The sequence below is a fragment of the Falco cherrug genome, chromosome 8 (assembly GCF_023634085.1).
Source record: "Falco cherrug isolate bFalChe1 chromosome 8, bFalChe1.pri, whole genome shotgun sequence".
Taxonomy (NCBI): Eukaryota; Metazoa; Chordata; class Aves; order Falconiformes; family Falconidae; genus Falco; species Falco cherrug.
This window is the reverse complement of record NC_073704.1, coordinates 22,843,868-22,866,683: the sequence shown is the minus strand read 5'-3', so window position 1 is coordinate 22,866,683 and position 22,816 is coordinate 22,843,868. Positions and strand designations below refer to the sequence as shown.

Sequence of the window (22,816 nt, the reverse complement as noted above, 5' to 3'; positions counted from 1 at the left end):
TTCTTGGGCACCTTGCTTGGAAGGACACCAAGTTGCAGGCACCCAGGGAGACCTGGACTTGAAGTTATTCAGGCATCTCATACCTCTAACTTCTGGGTGTATGCAGAAGTGGCCTTTGTACTAGGGGAACTTCAAAGTGAGAAAGCGAGACCCTGAAAAAGCTCGCGTGCCTTTGAAGAAGACAGTTCGGTGACAGATGGGGAGAGCCTTCAAGGAAAGGGGTTTTGATCTGAGGACCAGTCAAAGGCATTGGAGGCATTTAGTGAGATACTGGTTTCTTGGTTGAAAGCAGCTGTTTCTCATTCAACAAGCAGTAATCAGCCATGTCCCCTTGCAGGGGCTGGGCTGAGCAGGTGTCACTGCGACGTGGTGATGTGCACCTGCCGAGACTGCACATCACTCCTCCTGCTTTTGCTTCTGGCCCTAGGCGATCCGGCAGCGGTTCCCAGAGCAGTCTCAGGGCAGCTGTATTGGGGACCAGTGCTCCCTGTATGTTACTCTCGAGAGCTGGATACCTTCTGACGGGAATCCATGTCTTGTTCTGGGAATCGTTAACTCAGAATTGGGAAGAATCTGTTTGAATAGTAACCGAGTGCACAAGTGTGTTGAGACCTGCACAGTTTTTTGCTCGCTTTCTCGTCCTTGTTCTCACTGATCAACACTTCAGTTACCACATTAAAAGTGGAATAGCGTCAGCAAGAGGCTCTGCTGCTCTGAGGAGTTCCCCAGAGGTGGCTCGTAGGGGTTGCACAGCGGTGAGCAGAGCGTCGGCAGTAACATGGCGGGTGCTTTCGGAAGCTGCAGCAGTTAAGCAGACTCCTCAGTTCTGGGATGAGTAGCTTGGTGCCGCAGTTCCATTTGCATCTCTGTCACCATTCTCCCCCTGCACACCTCCACAAGTATAAAGGCATTTCCTAATTCCATACAGGATCAGCAGATGCCCTGCACCTCCCTTGGAATATAATCGCTGTTGGCGACTGAAATGGGAACATCACTGTAAAACAGCAAGACCTCAGTGACTTCTCTTCAGCTATTTCACTTTGTGGGGAGTACTTTTATGTGTGGAGTTCTATCCCGTTCACCAGGCTGCTAGACACCGGAGCATTTCTGCTGCTGTTCGCTGTCCAAAATACCGTAAAGACAAACGGCTGTGATTTTGAAATGTCTGTGGCTGTAGTTTTGGGAGATGTGTTTTGTTGTGGGTTTGCCCCCCAGCAAACTAATAATGAAACTTGTTGCCTCAGGAGAGCAAGTCAGATGAATTTAGAAGAGACTGTGCACTGTCATATAGCAACATTTCAGCCTTGTGCTTAGGGGAAATTGACTGCAAGGATGAGGAAGCATAGCCATGTATCTGCAGTAGTTGTGGCTGGATTTCTCATCCCATTGCCTTCCACTGAGGCGTTAAATCGTGACTACTGCTGGAAACAGGATATTAAACTTGGTGCAATCATGTATGTGCTTCTCAGAGCTTTTGCTTTCTAAGAGGTGAATGAATTCCCTTATTGTAAAACTTCTGTTCTAGTCCTTGTAATTAAATAATACCATAAAAATGTTGTATAATGTATCCATAATTTCTAGTTTTGACTTCCAAAGGCAAGTTTAAACTTGGCCATGACTCCCTCCTGCTGTGCTTAGGAGCTGGCAGACAATGTAAGATGCTTTGTCAGCAAAGCAAACGAAGTAATTAGAACTAAATTTCTGTTGTGCTGGGATGAAACCATGAATTCTTTGCCACCTCAGTCCTGGGATTTCCTATAGAGAGACTTCAGTGTTTTCTGAATTATAATTTTAAATTAGTCCTATGGACTCTGTAACCTGGTGAGCCTATCAGGTTTTTAATTGCTGCGTTTTTTTCTCTCAGCTTCATATACCTACCCTTATACTGTTCAAGCTTCATATCAAGCCAAAGTTGGTTGCAAACCTCTTCACACTGTTGTTTTGTTTTTTTCCAGGAGGGAAACTGGTGTTGGAGCTTGAAGGGAACTGTAGGATGCATGGGAGACATTGAAACGACTTGGTACTAGACCAGGTGTGAGCAAAGATACCAGAGGATCTGCTGAAGTGCTGTGCTTACAGGGTCAGAACATAGCAGCTACATCACTGAGACTACCTCTGTATTAATTCAAGAGATAAAAAAAGATGCAGGCTAAGGACAGTGTTCTCTGGCTTGTGCTGCCAGGTGGCAGGGTATGGTTCTTGTCCACAGTGGCTAAGCTGTCAGCCCTCTGCAGAACCCCAGTGCCGTCATCCTGGCTGCCTGCTAGGAATGGTTCTGGCACCTGCTTCATCTTGTGTTATCAAGGAGAGTGCCAGGTGGCCTGGGCCAAAACTCTGAAATGTGCTAATTGTTAAACAGTATGGCCAGTGCTGGAGTCTCTGCCTTAACCTTGTCATCCTTACTAGTAGCCATTTAGCCTAGCATATGTTAGCTTCCTGACAGATTTATGGTTTTTTAAAACATATAACCATAGAAATGTTGGTTGGAAGGAGTCTCTGGAGGTTATCTAGTGCAGCTTCCTAGATGGAGCAGAATGCAGCAGGCTCAGAATTAATGAGTCCTAAAGGTAGCTGCAGGGATTTAAGAAGTTCTGTTTCAGTGAGGAATGTACATTCCTTTTCCTTTCTTTTTTTCTGGAGTTCAGTGGGATTTGGCAGAAGCCTGTGGTAAGTCTGTAGTGCTAGGCTGTGTGTCCTCCTGGGCAAGTCCAGCACGTCATCAATACTGGACAGACTTTTTGCCTGGGTAGGTATCAGTGCTGCTGGCCTGTGAAGTGCTGCGGGTGGCATGGTGGTAGCTGCGTGTCCTCTGAGCAAGATCCAGTTGTTCTTGAACTCTCCCCAGTTATTTAAGGGGATTTTTCTTTGATTATGTGCAGTTCATGTTACATTTCTACCTCTGCTGCTAAATTTCTGCTTGAATACTTTGCTTTATAATCTTCTGCTCAACTTCAGGAATATATTAGGCATCCTGTTTCTTAACATGGGAAGGAGGGAGTTTGAGAGGCAACTGGGTCTCTGAACGGGGTGGGGAATTTCTGAATTCCAGGCATTTATTGAGCACTAAAACATATATGGTCTTTGTGGCTTCATTGTCTCTTTATCTGTGTGTAGTACTGGAATTGTCAGATGGATGTCTTACAGGGGTGATGTGAACACTGAATAGATGTCATGTATTTGGCAATGGGAACTGTAGTGTTCTTGATTTCTTCTTACTTAATTTCATCCCTGATTGTGAGCATTCCTTCTTGCTGTGGCAGCCAAGGAAGGGACCAAATGCGGGCGTTTCAAAAGTCCCTTTTTTTCCTTGTTTGAAGTTTCACAACATAACCTAGCCATCAGGGATGCCTTTGACATCAAAATGGGAAAAATACTCCCTGAAAGCAATCTGTTACACATTGTTTTAGTGAAATAGCCATCTCCATACATGTCAAGTTAGACTTGCCACGGGTTTTTCCTTTCCTGTGGCTTCACTGTCTCCTAATTAATTATATCTCATTTCATACTAAATGTTTAGTGAAGACTGGAAGTGGCAACTTAATGGTACTTCTAAGTAAAAACGCCTTTGGAGGTTATGACTGCATATTCTACAGTTCGATGTTTCAGTGCCTCATTGCCTCTGTTCCTGTTGCAGGTGCATGTGACAGCATTGCAGCGATGAGTGGAATTTTAAAGAGGAAGTTTGAAGAAGTTGATGGCTCCTCACCTTGCTCCTCCGTGCGGGAATCGGATGATGACATTTCTAGCAGTGAAAGTGCTGACAGTGGTGATAGTGTCAATCCATCCACTTCTAATCATTTTACCCGTAAGTACTAAAGTTGTGTATCTGGAGAATTCTTTCCGTTCCTCAAAATAAAATAAAATAAAATTTATGGTTAGATAAACATGATGATTTTAAATTGAACAGATGATAAAATGGACTCTCTGTGGTGTTCAGTTTGGGACTTGCTGAAAATGACTTAGCAAACTTGCACTCTTTTGCCTTCTTGTGAACTATATAAGACTATTTGTCATTTTAAAAATTTGATTTCACTTGGAAGACCCTACCTATCCTGCTGTGTGAATTATGTAGCTGTTTGTAGTTAACTCTGGGAGTTGTGCTTAGGGTATTTCAAACAGGTGCTGCAGGGAAGGTGCTTTAGTTGAGTGTGTTTAATTTCCTTAGGTAAGTGTAGTGCAACTGTCATCTATCTGCAGTATTGAGTTGGTGAGAGTTCTTCTCCAATGAAAATAAGCTTTCTTTTATTTGGAATTGTGCAATAATGTGCGTGGGACACATTATTGCAATAGTTTCTATTCTTCATGTAGGGGAGGGTGTCTCTAATACCGGGCAATGGTTTGGTGTACAAATAAGAATTTGGTTTTAAGTAAGCAGAGCTCTGCGTGAAATGTATATATCTGGGAAGAATGCATTTACCATTTGTAGTTTACGGTATTTGTTTTATGTGGTTATACTGTTAAGAGTGAACAGCATGTTTTAAGAAGCAGGGGTTTGCCTCCCTCGGCTCTTGAGTATAGCCCTCACCACTGGAGTTAGTGGCTGTAAGGCTGTTCTCTTAAGACTGTGGGTGAGGCTCCTCGTCACTGCCCGTACACAACGTGATCTTTATAACTATGTGGTTCAGATTGTGACTAGAAATCATGTTTGTAGCATGTGATATGAATGTTCTTGTAACTGATTCATCTACCTAACGCTGCTGTGCAGTTTGAGCTAGGGTTTGGATGTGCGGATCTGAATCCTCTTTGCTTTAGTATGAAACATTCCTATGCAAAGGGTTACACAGGCATTAATTTTTCAAATGTGTTTACATCTAACAATCTTGATGTGGTATATTATATTTAAGATGTAGTAGTAGTAAGGGAACCAGTTTTATTGAAATGTCACAAAGGGGTAAGTGACCCAGGGAATCTCTTTGGTAGTATTAAGAAATAGCTTGATGACAATATTATCTGCATGCTGATCTTCTAACTTTGCATCTGTTTAACGACTTAGATGATTATTCAGCCTAGACTGAAAGCAGTCCTTTCACATGAATCAGTCATTGCCACCCACATCAAGACAGCAGTTTTATTGTGCATGTACGGATAGAATGTTTGAGCATTGGAACAGGCTGCCCGGGGAGGTGGTGGAATCACCATTCCTGGAAGTGTTTAAGAAATGTAAAGATGGGGTGCTTAGGGACATGGTTTAGTGGTGGATTTGGATCCAACTGGGTTAACAGTTGGATTTGATGATCTTAAAGGTCTTTTCCAACCTAAATGATTCTGTGATTTCATGGTTCTGTGAATACAAAGGCAGCTCATAATTCAGGGGAGAAACGTGGAAGCTGTAATGCATGCATGTAACAGTAAGCTTTGATTGTAGTTGACACAATAAGTAACTTAGATCTGTAAGGGAAACGTACATTTCAGTGTTATCATCAACATATTATGGATACTTGTGGCCAGAGCAATAAACATTTATCTGTGCACATGCTCACGCGCATATATTTTACATTTTTAAAAAATACATACATGTGTCAATTGGCAATACAGAAATAAATTATTGCATGTGCATTGATAATACTTTTTTAAAAGTATTGTCTTTAATATAGAAGCAGCAGCCTAAATTCCATGTAATCAACACAGAATAATCCCAGTGTTATATAAGGCTGGTTTGGGAAGGCAAGAATTGAACAGTTGCTTGGTGTTACATTTGAATAGGCAAATCTCAAGGAATAGACTTCTGGAGACTAGTTTCTGTACCACTGGAACATGGCATCTTTCAGTGTCATTGTAGTTCAGCATACTTGCTTGATAAACGTGATAATTTTTTGTTGGTAAGAAAATAGAGGATCCTGATGCTCAGATGAAGTATAGAATGGAAAGGTGGTTTTATCCCTACCTAATGATTTGCATCTTGCATCCAGACTCTCTTCCAGTATGCATCATTATTTTGTAACTATACCAAGGACACTCCATGTTGCACCTGCTGGGGAAGTCAGATTTTGTTAATTTATTGTTAAAATGCTGCAAGTGAGATTTTGTGCCGCCTTTTTCTTTCTTAGTGTTGAAGCACATCAGTTACTTACATGTTTACATGATCAAATGCACCAATTGAGCAGTGTTAGAAAATCACTTAGCTAGCCTCAGGCACACCTGCTGTATCTAAGAGCAACTCTCCCTGAAAAGGTGATGATGTGTGATAGTAAAAGTTAATACGTGTTTGCAATAAAAATTAATCATGCTTATATTTAATATAAAAGGAGTAAAGATACTTGACAAACGCTGAAAGATGTTTTTAGCTTGATAACTGACTACCTCAGCAAAAAAGCAGGGGTTTTTTTTGTTGAGGTTGGATTTATATTTCTTCGTAGATTTTACTAAGTTTTCATGTGCTTTGATTCTGGAAAGAATGTTTTAATTGGACAACTAGTAAATTTTTTATACACGCAGGATTTGTTTTCATTTTGGTATCGGTTGACATCAGTTGTGTATGATGGATGCTTTTCAAGGCAGGAGCACTTTTCTTTGCACATACTTAGATACTCTATTTTTTTTACTTGCAGATCTTTTAAAACAGTATTATTTGGAAAAGCATATTTTGAGTTCTAGGAGGTGATAAAATATGAACTGATCCTGGTGAAGTACTTAGCCCTGTCTTGTCAAAGCAGAATACGTGGAAATTGTCAGTGCTCATATTCCATGAATACAGGTGTCTTAACAGAGCTACTGAGTGATGCTTGCTTGAAAACTACCTGCAGATGTGTTGTACAGTAACAAAACTGTTAACAGTGTACACTGAAAGGTGTTTTGTTCATTCTTTAAACACATTCATCTCCCATCATAAAAGAGCTTTCCTACATTGAATATTTGAATCTGTACTTTTAAGGGCATATGGGAAGGAAGAGTCCTATGAGACTTTTTCAGTAAACACACTGAAAAGAGCCAGTGCAGAAGAAAGGCTAGCTAGATTCCTTGCCTCCGTTACATGCTTGAATACCTCCTTGATGGAAGTTATCTTCCTAAGCCATTTCCTGACACTTTTTACCATTTTCTTTTCTCCTTTGTGAGATGCTGTCACATCCTGCATACTGTCTTGCTTCCAGCCTGTTTTCATATAAGTAAACCTGAAGTTGAGCATTAACTGTCATTTTAGTGACTGGAAATGTAGGAGTTGTGGGTGACCTGTAGTCAACACCAAGATCTGGATGTTAATTCTTTAACTGAGCTTTTTAAAAAAACCTAACGTGGCCCTCTAAAGTCTTATTTTCCTTTCTAATTGATCTGACAAAGAGATAAGTTTTCAATCACTTGTAGCTACAACTTTCAGCGCTTCAGCAAGCAGGCAGTTTGTGTATAAATCTATCTAGAATAGCTGATGCATCTCAGTATTTACACAACCCTTGAAACAACGTGTACTGGGTGAGATAAACAAGAACCTTTCAGCTATCCTGCTCCATTAGCCTTAAGGTCAGTGTAACCTGCCAGCTAAATGAGGCACACAGCTGCTGTGGATCATTTGGGTGAGGCAGAACTACCAGAAGATAGCTTTGATCCCAACAATAAACCCTGTTGTGTGATGGCAGAAAATACATGACTGAGACATCCCTAAGTGCTGTCCATTGTGACTACCACACGGGGGTGAGTGCAGTTTCTTTAACAATGCATCCATGTAAGCGTCTTTTTCTGAGTCAGGAAATGAAATCACAGTCCATAAAGCACAGGTAACTTTTACCAGGTTCGTAACCAAAAAATAAATAAACGCAGTATTTTCTTGGTCAGGTATGTATGTATATACATCTGCACATTTTTAATTATCTTATCAAATAGTGATGGAGTGCCTTCATTACCACTGGCAGGTGTAATCCCTACTGTCTTTTTATGTACTTTTCTCAGTTTGTTGAGGCCATTTCAGTTGATTCAGCGGGTCGTTCATTAGTCATAACACAGATTGACCTTTGTGGACGCCAAAGCATGGTACTAACCAGTCCATGTACCTGTCCCATTTCACAGCTCCTTTTCCATACCAGAAAGAGGGATGTTCATCTTCAAGTAGCAGTCCAAGTGTGCATATACAGTATTAGTTAGGACTAAGAGTATTTGCTTTCTTTTTCCTTAGGGGTACACGGAATACAGGGCGGGAGCGTGCCCAATGCCATTTTAGCTCCTTTAAATTGCCCTGTTGAGCTAGGGCACCCCACTGCTGTGTTTCATCAGCTTCACAGCAAGTTGTCTTTGGAATTGCCATTCAGGATGTCAGTACCATGCCCTGACAGTTCCTGCAGTTGTGTGTGCTGAGGGATGCTGGCTTCCATGCTCCAGCTCAGGTGTGGCGGACTCTTCCTGCATTGGGGAGGTGCCTGCCCCTGAATGCTTGATCTATTTTGCTGACAAAGAAAAATACCCAAATGTAAGTCGCAGAATGGTGTGCAATTGAAAGACCTGGGAAGACCTCATCAAGTCCTGTTTTTTGCACTTTTGGTGCTGGTAAAAACTCCCCATACCACGTTAATCGCAAGTGCATCTCTTAAGAAACGTGCTTTTAGGAGCTGCTGCTTTCCTCTGCCATTTCAGCTTCAGTGTAATGGAGCTGAAACTTCCAGAGTAATGCCTTTATTGCAGAGGTTTCTCTTCTGCACCTGCAGAGGCAGATGAAATCTCCAGCACCAGCTTGTCTGATAAGATGATCTTCACCAACAGGAGGTGGAACCATTGCACAGACTAGCTGATAGCCATCATCAATTATCTGTATCTTGCTATTAACATTATCGTTGTCATTGGCAAGGTTATCCTGCAGCAAGCTCTAACCATAGGTCTTGTCATTCTGCTAATAATGCTACCATCTTTTAAGAGTATTGGATGCCCTAAGTTCATTATGAACGTGGCTGGTCAGTAAGGGTTCTGAGAAAAGCCTTTGATGTCTAAATGTTCTTGCCATCTTTTGATTCTACTGTTAAAAATAACAAGGAGTTTGATAACACAGATACATGCCTGTTGCACTTTCAATAAACCCTTAGAAGTACTGTTTGACTATTCTAAGAGTTGCAAAATACTGAGATTGCCTCAGCTATGTAGCCATGCAGAACTTGTGAGACGTTACCAAATCCTTTGGAATCCTTAGGAAGGTCTAGCTTCTCTTAAATTATCTTTACCTGAAGGTCAGTACCACAAGGCATTACCTGAGCTTTGAACTTGAGCTGTGTGTTTAATTTCTAGTTAATGGTAGAAATCTAAATTAGTTAGATGTAGTGATGCTGTCTTGTTATGGGAAAACACTTAGAAGTTGTAGCTAAATGCAGGCATTCTCTTTTCATGGAGTCTTGCAATTATTTATATTGCCTGCAACCAGGCTTGGGGTTTCCTTTTTAATGATGAATACATTCTTATTGTTTTTTTGTTGATTCACATTATGAAATGCGAACAGGTTGAGAGAGTCTTGGTTTTGATTTTAAAATCGTTGTGTTTTAACCCCACCTGGTGACTAAGCACCCCGCAGCTGCTCACTCACTCCCCTCACAGTGGGATGGAGAGAGGATCAGAAGAGTAAAACTGAGAAAACTTGTGCGTTGAGATAAAGACACTAATAGGTAAAGCAAAAGCCACACACATAAGCAAAGCAAACCAAGGAATAAATTCACTGCTTCCCATGGGCAGGCAGGTGTTCAGCCTTCCCCAGGGAAGCCGGGCTCCATCACGCCTAATGGTTACTGGGAGGACAAAGGCCATAATGCCAGATGTCCCCCCCCCTTCCTTCTTCTTCCCCCAGTTTATATACTGAGCATGACGTCCCATGGTATGGAATATCCCTTTGGCTAGTTGGGGTCAGCCGTCCTGGCTGTGCCCCCTCCCAGTTGCCCATGTCCCTCCAGCCCTTTTGCTGGCGGGGCCTGAGAAACCAAAAAGTCCCTGACTTGATACAAACATGACTTAGCAAAAGCCAAACCCATCAGTGCGTTATCAACATTGTTCTCACACCCAATCCAGAACATGGCACTGCACCAGCTGCTAAGAAGAAAAATAACTCTATCCCCCCAGCTGAAACTGGGACAAAAATAAGACTCATCTGGGCAGTAAAACCCAAGAAATGCAGAGAATTCGGTGAAATGTAGTGCAGGGTATGCCATGGCAGGATCTCCCCTGCTGTCTTTCATCTGGAATGATGACTACTGTAGAGGGAGTTTTTTAAAAATATGAAGAGGGGTTAGGAGGCAGGCTCCTGCTGGTTTTTTAGAAAGATTTTGCAACTAATTCCATTTCTATATTTTTGAAAATTTCTCTCCTATAAATTACTGCATTTCATATACTATATAAACAGATGGACAGTTTTTGCTTTATATGATTTGTTGTTGGCTTAGATAACATACAAACAACATTTCTTTTGTTGAAGATATGTTGAAGATATCATGACAGATATGCAAAATATGTTTGCAAATCCAAAGTCACGGCTGGCTGAATGGGTAGTTGTGTTTGTATCAAATGGCTATTCACAGAAGTCACCCATAAGGTGGGACAAAGGATTGCCTGTAGTGTCTTAGGATCCCAAGTTCAGCAAATACGATTGCTATGCATGGATGTTCCTGCACGGATCCGTGGTAGCGGCTTTCCTTCTCACACTGTTCGAAGCTGGGGCCAAGGTCAGAAATAATCATCCACGAAACAGCAGCTGGCATTTAGAGTAAATGGTGAGGCAGAGAGCAGTTAACTGTCTCCGCTTCTCCCCACAGGCTGATTATATTTGCAGAATGGAGAAACTAGGCTAGTGTGATGAATGCCACAGAGAAGCGTTCTGGAGATAGAGGGTGCTGAGGAAGTAAACTTAAAGCTTTCACTGAAATTTTAGCAGTACAATTCCAGCTGTTAGCTTGTGACCCAAGAATTTGACATTTCTGTGAGATTTTAGACAAAACTCTGAGAGTGTGGTAAAATGTTTAACTAAAGTACAAATGAAAAACCTCTCCTGTTCATGTCAGATTTGTCTGTGAGCTAGTATTTTTTAAAAACCTTTTCAAATGTGACATAAATCTAGCATTAGGCAGTCATTCCCATCGAGCCCCTCCTGTGAGGTGAATTTAGCTCTGACTTTACCCAAGAGGCAGGTACCAGAAGGATGGAGCGGTGAAATGCTGCTAGGGTAGGTGTTGCTGTTCCACAGCATTGTCCTTGTCCTGTCCAGTTTCCACTGCTCAATTTATGCCTGAGTATGTAGTTCCCTTCAAGACTTTTAGGTTCAAATTTATTTTGGAAAATACCTCCCTGCTCTCAAGCCCACGTTTCCTTGGGAAGGTATATTGTATGTCACAGCATTTCCTCTTAATGTGGATTTTCAGCATGTGGGAAAAGTGTTTCGTCATTAAGAGATTAAAAATTGTAAATCTAGCGTGCAGAGACTCAGAAAAATCTCTTTTGGGAGGCAGTGGCGTAGGAGAGGTAGGAAACAGAGGTAGTAGCAAGTTCTGGAATATGACCTTTTCCCAAGTTTTTGTTTTCTCTGAAGATTGCCAAGTGAGCTGGCTTTTGTAAGTGATGTTTTGACCTGGATTACCATGATGAGTTAGGCTTTGCTGTTCTGTGGTGTTAGACGTGATGCAACACTGCGTGGCAAAGCCATGAACAGGCGGAGAATGTCGTTAATGCTTCTTCCATGGTGGTTTATATGGCACTAAGACTATATGAAAAACAGAGAAATGGGTAGTAGAGTAGAAGAAAAGCAGCATTTCCTCCAGTCTAGGAGAGCTTTAATCCAAAAGGCTGCTTCATACACGTTTTTTCCAGCCTTTTGAAATTTTCATGTGCCTCAAATATTTCTGCGCTGGTGACAATGAATTACTTCGCCCTCATTGATGCAAGAGTGCTAGTAATCTGCCGGGTAGCCATACGGTTCACATTTACTTTAATGTGTCTCTGCTGACATCAGGAGAATAGCTGAGACAGCAGAAGAAAGTGCTTATGTCTTGGAGTTCAGCCAGAATTGAGATCATTTATATTTTGTAGTCAAAGAATTACCAGTTTCTCAGTAAAAAATGTTTGAAAAACATGACGGGCTTAAAATGTCATTGCTATCAGGGTTTTCTAAAGTTAGGAACCAGGTTTTGCATTTCATAGACAAATACAGCCAGAGCAGGATCTCTTCCCAGATGGGGGGATTTGGGTTCTGTTTTGGCCACTAAACACGCAGAAGGAAATGCTCTGTCTTTCACTGGCTTCACACTGCTGTAGCTCCCCTGTCCAGAGGAAAACAAGGATGTGCAAAGGAAAAGTGCAGCTGTATAATGCATTGTATGTATGCAAGAGCAATTCAGGAAAACTTTGTTTCAGCCTGCCAGCACATCATTACTGTTCCTTACCCATTTAATCAGTTACAATTTATTCATATACAAATACAACTTGGATGGTTCTCATTAGGATGCACTGGACTGCTAGTGTCAATATTGATTTTCCCCTTTGCAAAGTTACTTTTATTGGGATTTGGGAGTGGGATGGGCACACGTTGACATCTGTTATCAACACACAAGAAACATAATATGAATAAATACGATAAAATGGGAATTTTTCAAATGTGGAAAGAGTTGGGGGGGTTGTGCCTTTAATTTTTCACAAATTTACAAATAGATAAATAACGGTCACTCTCAGGGGAGAGAGCAGAAAATACGGCTTGAGGTGGAGAAGGAAAAGGCACCAGAAGCAGCTTCAGGACTTCATACCATCTGTGGGAGGAGGCAGTGGCTGGCAATATTGGGTGCAGGTGGCAGCCACCAGTGTCTTCCCTCTGCGCCTCTCTGGGCTGGGGACTTCCTAGCTTGCTTGGCTCCTGTGGCTGGGAAGGGCTAGCAGATACACAGCTCACCCCCACGTGCAGAGGTCAGTAGGAATCTCTTCTACTTCTAGCTTTCCACTCGGTGCTTTGAAAATACCTTGGTGCGGCACAGGGAAAGGGAAGAAGAGCACACAGTTTCAGAAGTTAGAGAGCTGCTGATACATAGCTTTGAATAAGCTGTCGAAAATGAACTAGTAATAAAATTCTTCAGTCTCCCAATAATACTGAAAGTGAAAGTAAATTCTATTTGCAAATCAGAAGGCAAGTGAAAACAATCTTATAATTATGAGCCTGTTGGTAGGAATAAAGAGGTGGTAACCATTATTTGAAACTAACTTACCACCAGGACTTGGTGGTTTCTTCCATATAACTACAACACTAAGGAGACAGTCTCTAACCGTAGTGTTCTAGTTATATTAAAATATATTACAAAAATATTGACACTTGATTTGTCATAAATCTGTGTATTGCCACGTCTTTCTTCACCCTTGTTTGTTCATACATTCCTCTTGACGTGTTTAAACTTTTCTGCCATGTAAATTGTTTCATTCTCTTTTATTCACTGTTGACGAACAAAGGCCCTTCTTTATTCTCTAACCTCACGTGACTTGAATGGCTCCCATTTTTCTTACCTTCTCTGCTGAGGAGACTTTTTCCAAACCCAGAAAGTATTTCCTCACTTGCTGTGTTTGTTTGGTGACAGAATTCTAGCACAGATCAATACTTTGTACAACATACTTTAGCCAGGATGAATCTGACGGGGAAGTTTTATTGCCGGACTGCTATTCGTAATATTTGCCCTTCTACCATTAACCAACATGGTGATGGAGATTTATGTGACACAGCAGCCTTGGCAAGAAAGAACAGGAGCCATGGAAGCTATTTTACAGAACAGTTATATTTTTTAAGGCTCTTGTTGTTTTCAGGTTTGCTGTATTTTTTTTTATATTGATACTTTTTTCAGTTCTGAATTTAAAGGTTTATTTTCACAGTATCTTTGAAAAACGAATTAATGGGGCCTCCTGTTTCATGCAGATATATGGGACATGCTGTGTCTGGAAAAATCCATTTAATGCACTTGAACCGGTACCTATAAGCTTAAAAAAAATCTGAGGAACACTTAGTCTTTCTGGTAAAACCATCTTGTATGCCATTACTGTTAGCCAATGGATGATAAAAATTTTACTTTTTGTTTTGATAGGTAAAACGTTGCCATTTTAAATTGCAACCATTGTAATAATGATGGTCATACCAGTCACGACTTGGTGTCCCAGTATAGGAGATGGTCCTCAACCATGTGTATAATTTACCACCTATGGGAATAATCATAATGATGTTTGTGTTTATTCTATTTTTAATCTTTTGACCATTGATCTTCCCATGTCTAGTAAACTACAGGTTGGGTAAGACAGCCTTAGAGCCAAACCTTAATCTGTGTAATTTGGAGAGGTAGCGGTGTGTGGGAGTGGTAACGTGTAGGAAAAGGTTGTCTTGATGTGACAAAACTTGTTTCATGTCAGTGTGCAGCCTTATGAATAAATCACTGAAACCTCAGTTTCTTGAATGACGGCTGAACAGTTATCTCTGTTCTGTACTACAGCCAATGCCTGAAAAAGGGCCTTACTGAAATACTGACAACTGCAGGGCTATAACAAAAAGAACTCGCTCTGTAGCATTTAGGCATTGCACCATTCTGCAGGTCTCTGGCTCACTGTTCAGGTGAAGTTGGGAAACTTTAGGAGATGCCCTGTATGCTCAATAGCCAGAGAAGTGCATAAGCCAGGAATTGTGCAGAAAGGGAAGTGGCAGAAATGCCATATGTAGTCATGAAATAAAGTATAACTGCTGTGGATAAAGAGAATTGTTACAAGAGAGGTTAATAACTGAGAAAAAGATGAATAAATGCATCCTACTGTGTATCTGTGCAGGCACATCATGAACAAAGAGAGCAAAAGGGGAAGCACAAAGAGCAGGTTGTTTCCAGGGTGGATTAACCATGCTTGGGTTAAACAATTGTTTGCTATTAAAAGTTTTCCTTTAATTCTTTTGGCCACACCTTTAGGAATTTTGTTTACAGACAATTCCCAGATTTGCCATAAATGGTCTGTGGTGCAGATGACCTGTGCTGTGGCTGTTAGCTCGGGCCGCGTGCTGCACGGATGCTGCACGGATGTCTGTCCAGACACAGCCCTGATTCTGCAGCAGCTGCTTTTGCACAGCGAGGAGCTGATAAGCTTGTGGAACCTGACTTGACGTCATGAGGAAGCAGGCTAGTTGCAAGCAGGTTATTAACTCGGGCTCTGCTCTGCTAAACCCAGAAACTGAGCCATTCAAATGTCAAATGCCAAAAATCAAAATTTCCCCAGTTGATGGTATTTCAGATGAGGAATTCTGACAGTCCTGTTTGAAGATACCCATGTCTGAAGACCATGTTCAGATATAGTGACCTTTTCTGAGAAAAAGTTCTGTAGCAGTAATTACGTTCTTAGCAGTATAACCCTTCCCTCTGATAACTGATATATTTTATGCATTACAGTACTTCTGTATCTGCCAAAAATACTTAATTCCATATAATCTTGAAACACAGAACTGAAAATTATATTAGTTGTTTAAATATATGAGAATGCAGTATGTTTTTTCCTTCCATGGAACATAGCAGACTTGTAGTATATAAATGTGTTAAAGACCCTGTGTGATCCACAGGAAAGTTTTAGGTGGTGATAAATATTCCCATGCCCTCTGGCGTCCTCATTTGCCATGAACTGCTAGACTCAAGGTGGTGGCATTCATTTTCAACCCCCCACCTTCTAGTTCCTGTTGGCAGTGTGTGTCCAGCACCTGCTAAAAACCCACGTCTCTGCCTAGCAGGCTCTGCCTGCAGTCAGTGTCACCCTTTTTATGCAGAACAGATGACAGTGGCATTCACTGATATCACTTGTTACACGGGCAGATGGCATGTAAATACTTCTTTGAGACTGGCCAAGCAAGGAAGCCATTACGAGATCTCTTCTGAAAAAGTGGTGTTTACACTCTCTATGGATACGTTTTTAGGTTACGAGCTTTTGTTTCCTGCGAAAAAGGCATGCAAGCCATGCACAATCTGCATCCCTCATTCTAAAATAAGTTTACTAATTGATTAATGTCAATACATTTTGTCTGGGCATATGTTCATGCTTTCCAGTTTATCAGAAAATACGTATTTTGCGTGTCCTTCTGCTCTGTCTTGAGTTAAGCAGTGTCCTTCACAGTAAATACAACTGATTTGCACATACTATTAAGGTACAGTGCATGCAAAATAACACATGTCTCTGTCTCTTGATAAGATGATCTGAAAATCTGAGTTCTGGTTAGTGTGAAGCAAAAGGACTGAATGAGTTATAGAGCACTTTGTCCCTGATGTTGGCAAATATTCAACATTTCCATTCAGTATCTAATAATAATCTTTTTTGAGGTCACATTAAGGCAGCCCTCTGCTCAGAGATTTTAAGTATAGTAGAGCAAGAACATAATGCCTTTGCAGTGCTGACTGTGCTTCCTTTTGTGTCCTTGGTTACTGAGGTGATTGCAATTCTCCAGTCCCCTCACTGACAGCTCTAATCTGTGCTTTTGAGTAATCAAATAAAATCCTGTAATCTTCTGCAGTTCCTGCCTGATCTGCTCTTGTAAACAACATTCTTATAAATAGGAAGATATTCTGACTACTTCCTAGCAGCAATGTAGAAGAGGTGGCTATGGAGTTACAGAGCCTTAGCTCATCCCTTTCATGAGCTCTTGGGTGAGACAGAAGCAAACCCAAAAGACAGGATGTATTTCAGGAAAAAAATAATCACATAGAATCAGAGGGCTCTAAATGTTTACATGCTTGTTTACTTACACAGTTTATCCTATAATTTCTCTCACTCAGAACTATATTGTTAATAAATAAAATAATGAACTTTAATGACATTTACAACAAATTATATCAGCTGTCATGCTGTCTTCAGTCCAGTAGCGTAGTGCTGGATTTATAGTGCTAGCGGTGTTGCAGTTACAGTATGCCGGCATTTTCATAAAGTTCAACTTAATTCTATTTTAAGACAATTTTTGTCAGTGATATATTAAAAAAACCCAAGCAACTTTGATAGTGTGGCATTGATAATTTAATTAGTAAAAGTGGTAAGAACCGTAAAAAAGCTGAAGGAATGCATTAATGGGTTCTTTAAATCAGCTGATGTCAGCTAGTCTTACTGGGAGAGACTGCTGATGAAACTTTTAGGCATAAACTTATGGCATTGTACGAAATTCATGTTCTAACTTTTGACAGCACACACACGGCTACCCCCACCCCTCCCCAGAAAGCCACATAGTGGAAAAGCTCGTTCATGTAACACAGTTTTTATCATAGATGACATTCTTTTTTTTTTCCAGCCGGAAGTAATTAGGTTGCAGAGCTGTCTGCCCAGCTTTATTTAACTATTAATATTAGTGTGTAGTGCATAAATAAAACTTAAGGTTGATTTATGTATAGAAAGGCATATAGAAATATTATGGAAGTAGTATCTCTTCCATAAAGAGATTGTCAGACTTAAAGTGGAAGCACTTTTATTCCAGCATTTGGTATTCCTGCCAGTAAGCAGCCATGTCATGAGTTCCACAGCTAAGGTATAAACCAAATTACTGTCAACGTAGACCTTGTGTGGTAGGTACTGCAGTTTTCAGATGGAGATTCAAAGGCTTTTCACTAGCTTGTGCGATTTACAGGCACAATTACCTTCTGTTCCCTCATGAAGCGCATATATATATATATGATTTTTTTCTAAGATTAACCTTATGTCTTTTCTTTCCTTTAATAATTTACTGTAGTTTTCTCTCTTATTCCATTTGTGGCTGGTTCTATTACATGCTAAAAAAAGCTACTTGCCCTTCAGTAGCTGTCAATGTTTCTTCCGAAATAGAGGTCCAAATAATGGACAGTAAACACTAATGCTGTTATATCAGAAATTGGATACATCCCAGAATGGTTTAGATGCCTTCTCCAGCAGAAGCAGGATTTTTAAATATGCACTTTCCTGTGTGGAATAGAGGCAGTGGAAGGTTCTGACTCAGAGTATTTGCTTTCACTCTAAATTGAAAGAGAACATCACAATATCAAAACTACCCTGTCTTCCATACCCTTAAAATTTGGTTTTATTAAAGATAGTTTTGTTTTGAAATTGTGGCATATATGAAAAACAACAGTATGTTAAACCAATATTAATATCATGCAAAATTGACACATCCCTCTCAGCTGGACTCTTCTAACAAAATAACCCTGTTCCCCCACTGAAAGCTTCCTGTAAAGCTTTCTGACAGGCTGTGTTGGTGGGAGGTTGGCTTAAACTTGGATGTAAGTTTAATGTAACAGAATTTGTCTATTATTCCTCTGTGTACATCCTACACCTTTATTGGAACACCCTTTACTGCGAGCATGTAAGCGAATATAGGACCTGAGCTTATTATCTGTTTTGTATTTATAATCTGACATACCTGCAGTATAACTGAAGAAGTGTGTGTTATTTATATAATAAAATATACTTTTAGCTGCTTATCGGTATTTAGGAAAAATAACACTATTTCAAGGTTTTACTCAGCCTCAAATAGTTTTATGATCATGTCACTAGGACATACTGTCTGTATTTTTGTTACGGGGCTATATTTTCTAGTATACTTGTTTTTCATATAGTTGGGTAGATCATGCTATTTTTTTGGACTGAATAACTAAATGTAGAAGTTTAGGGGGTTTGTATTTGTGATGATTAGAGAATGAACTATGGTTTAACTTTGACAATAAACCAGACCTGTTAAACCAAGGCTGAAGGTCAAATGCTTCCAGTCTCTAGAGATGGTGCAATTTTAGATTAGCAGTGTACATCATGTTGCTCTTACTGCTTGTATAGAATGGTTCCAAGTCTTTCGATAGTGGTCAGGCACTTTTAAAATCATTTTACTGCCAGGATTTTAGCAGTTAGGTCCCTCATTCATACCTGCCCAATTGTTGCCTGTAAACTGCAAAGCAATGATTTATCTACATTCTCAAATCCTATTGCCATTTTGCAATAAATCAAGTAAATCAGGCTGCTCGTCTTAAAAATCAAGGAGTGTCTCCTGTCTTTCTTGAATGTTAGTGTCTCTTTTTTTTCCCCTCTAAAGGCTTACCAGTGTTAACAGTGAGAAACAATAGATCAGTATCGCTGCAAGGAGTTACTAAATGTCTGTAGAAAGAGAACAATATTTAACAGTTAACATTTGGGATTTTTTTTTTTTTAAATAAACCCATTTCATATGGTACTGCATGTGTGTATAGAAAAAGCTGAGCACAAGTGTGAGGGGAATCAGAAAAGAATTAGAAATACTAGATTTAACTTTTTGTCACAGCCCTACACATTAGAATATATATATATGCACACACGTGCATTCAGTGGATGGCAGCAAAAGAAAAGGAATGAATGTAAAGGAAAAAGGAAGTGGATCTGATTGTTAATCAGCATTGTTCCTATGTTTTTCTGTGATGATGACAATGGTATGAATTTCTGAGACAGTCTGAAAACACTAAACATACTTTATAGTTTTTCTAACACTAATTTCTCATATTTTAGATTATAAGAGAGAGGAATCTTTTGTGCCAATGTGTTCCAGTGCTTTGAAGATGTAGTTACAGATCTCCACAGCTAAGCCTTGCTGACAGAACAGCGACAGTGTATACAGACCTGTGAGAGACTGGGTCAGCTGTTCTCACGGCTGTCAGCCGCACTGTGAAAGAAGTTCCTTTTGCTGGGATTTATTTGCTTCCTTTGTACAGCAATAAAACATTTTTATAATGCTATGGGAAAAACACAGCTGTCCTGGCCAAGGATTTCTGTTCTAAAGTAGACAAACGGTGTTCACGATTGTAGCAGTTTGTCATGGCTTCTAGGTTTGCATATATGGTAAATATTTTTAATGTAACCTCCTTACGTAGATTGCACACCTCAGAACTCCAGTGTGTACGTAGTCAGGTATTGCTAAGGCAAATAGAACTACACAAGTACCAAATTTGCTTTGACTTCAAGTTATCATTCATGCTGTAATTCTTGTCTGTTCTAGCTTCTTCAATCCTGAAGAGAGAGAAGCGGAAGAGAACAAAAAATGTCCATTTTAACTGTGTTACTGTGTATTACTTCACGAGAAGGCAAGGCTTCACCAGTGTTCCCAGCCAAGGAGGAAGCACACTGGGAATGTCTACTCGCCACAACAGTGTGCGCCAGTACACACTTGGAGAGTTTGCCATGGAACAGGAGAGGCTTCACCGGGAGATGTTAAGAGAGCATCTAAGGGAGGAAAAACTAAATTCTCTAAAACTGAAGGTAAAATTGTTCAAGACTTTGATCCCTGCCCTATTTATTTGAATGAACAGTGTCAGAGCTATGTGGGCCCAGCATGTGTGTGTTAAGCAAAACCATTTCCTTTCTGTCAACTCCGTTTCCAACCAAAACACTGGCATTTTTCCGTTTTTGTTTTTGTTTTTTTTTTTTTATATTACTGAAGATGTATTTTTGTTCGATATTGCCATGTGCTGTTGTAGCTTTTATCAATGTGCACCTCAGAGTCCTTTACAGGGAGGCTGTTGTTTATTCTGTTTTCTGCAGAGGGGAGAGCACAGGCAGAAAGGGAGGGATGTTAACCTTGAACAGGGTGTCCAGCAGAAGTCTAGAACTGCTGGGAAGAGAATGAGTCCTCTGAGCCCTTACATGGTGCCCTGTTAGACAGGGGCACTGGAGGTGAAAGTACTAAGTTCCTAAGTACAGGAAGTGAAACAGCTTATTTTCTTGGCCAGCTTGAGCAAATTTGGCAAAAAGTAAGAAGCTAATACTAAAAATACTTTCTTTTTTCAGTGTACTTATTTATATGATCTTTACATGTCTTTAATATTTCACCAGAGGGTGTCCGTGTTAAAGAAGAAATGTCAGATTAACCAGCTCTATCAGTTAGCTAGTCGGAACAAATTTTGGCTACAGTTTTGAAAGCTGTCTTTTTAAATACAGCATAGAAGAGGTAAGAAGCTGTGTATTTGAGTAGAGGAGAATAGAGAAGGGGATTGTGTTTTTGGAATTGTCCCTTCTGCCTCTTTAAAATGGTTAGCAGAACTTCTGGTTTTGTAATATTTTTGTAATGGATGAAACACTTCCTGTGTAATGGCCTGTTACGTGTGTTTGGGGCTCTTTTTCAGATGAATCCTGTCATTAAGAGTGAACAATATTTAGAATAGTAACCCTACCGCTGTGCTCCGCAGCCTCTTTTCTGATATTGTCTCTCTGTCTCAGATACTGCTACAGTTGTCCAGAGCCAACTGGAACCCTCCAAGTTTAAGAAGAGTCTTTCACAATTTCCCTTGGAGTGAGCTACATTCATGAGTTCTGTGTCTGAACTCCTGATGAAGCTTGTATGACCATTACTATTGTAATTACTTTTTTCAGTCCTCTAATTGTTTTTTTTTATTTGAATAGCTAAATAGATTTTTAAATAGTTCATACAATTTGAACTGTCATAATGAAAACAAACATAAAACCGCTCAGGACAAAGGCAAATTAAAGATGGATATTTGGACAGGTTGGAAACCAAAAGCTAGAGTTTTAGGGACTTATCACTAGATAGAGATTATACCTCTATAAACATCTCACATCGCAGGATCTTCAGAGCATCCAGCGTGAGCTGAGCTGTGTCAGTGTAACCAATGGCTCATATAGATCCCTTGGCTGACTTCCAGGAGTCAGCTCAGAGGAATCGCCAGTGGAGTGAGTAAAGAATAGTAAGGCATGCAAGTATTTCACTTTTCCTTTTCTTAAAGTAAATTAAGGAAAACTACAGATCCTGTTTACCTCTGAAGATGGGTTGAGGCCTTTTAGCCTTCACCTGTATGGAGTAGAGCTTGGCTTATAATTCTCCTCTTGGCTGAGGTGGATTTCTTTTCTTCAGTAACTTACATCACTCCAGCCCAATCTTCTTTTTGGGACGGACGCTACTTTCTGCTCCTCTTCCAAATACAACATGTTCTTCCATCTCCCGAGTCACTTCTTTGAGTGGGTGATAATCTTTACTGTGACTGTTAAGTTCCTGCAAAATCTCTTCATAAGTATTCAGTGAATAAGGAAAGCCTGATTTTCATTCCTGCTTCTGCCCTAATTTTAATTGTTTCCTTTTACCAAATATGAAAGTCCTTTCCCCTACACCGAATTCAGCAGTGTTGGGATTCTTTCCTCATTGATCCTCAGCAGTTGATGTGGGAGTAGTTTACTAGCATCTTCTGAAACTGGTAAGCTGACTCCAGAGTTTCAATTCAAATATTAAGAAATTGTGGTGAGGTCTTCAGAATCCTGAGAGTAGCTTAAAAATGGTAACATCTTACTAGTGATAAATCTTTTACTAGAGTAAAATACTTCTCTTCACTCTAGAGCATGTATAAAAACAGGGAATGGAAAACTTCCTTTTTAAATATTCCATTAAATTCACTTTATTTGCATCCCTGATTATACATTTGGGGTAAAAAAAGTAAACCCCGCTTTACCTCCTAGAAGCAAATCCAGGACTCACAGAATTAGTCACTGTAAAGCACTGAGCATGTTTTATTTGCTTAAGACACTGGGCTTGCCAGTTTCCCGTTATAGAGATGGAAGAGCTGCTTGGTCATTCACATGGTTTCTAAATGAATATAAAAAGGAAATGTTGTAGTGTTCTAAGGTGACAATGTCACCTTAGGATCTGTCATGAAAATGTACCAGCCAGGATTTGCATCAAAATTACTGTAAATCACAGAAAAATGAAGACTGAGAAAATGAAGTAGGGCAGAGTTTGCTCAAAGAGGTTTTGCTGTTTGAAAACCATTATGCAAGCAGAAAGTAACACTTTTGGTGTGGTTTGTAATTTCAGTTTCCCTTTTAAAAATGTTTGCATTGGATTAAAATATGCTAGTCTGTAGGTAGAAAGCACTGTCTCTTGTAGAATGTGTTAAAAATAATAGAAATACAG

At 40.2% G+C, this 22,816-nt stretch overlaps 1 protein-coding gene across 3 annotated transcripts in view; it reads left to right on the top strand.

The window, feature by feature from the left end:
- The window catches only part of CSRNP3 (cysteine and serine rich nuclear protein 3), a 111,825-nt gene that overhangs the window by 73,200 nt on the left and 15,809 nt on the right, over positions 1-22,816 (top strand). For all 3 annotated transcript variants that reach the window (XM_055717785.1, XM_055717786.1, XM_027810767.2), the window contains 2 exons: positions 3,635-3,805; positions 19,898-20,157. In XM_055717785.1, coding sequence (XP_055573760.1) covers positions 3,635-3,805; positions 19,898-20,157 — 431 coding nt within the window. The remainder of the gene's footprint in view (positions 1-3,634; positions 3,806-19,897; positions 20,158-22,816) is intronic.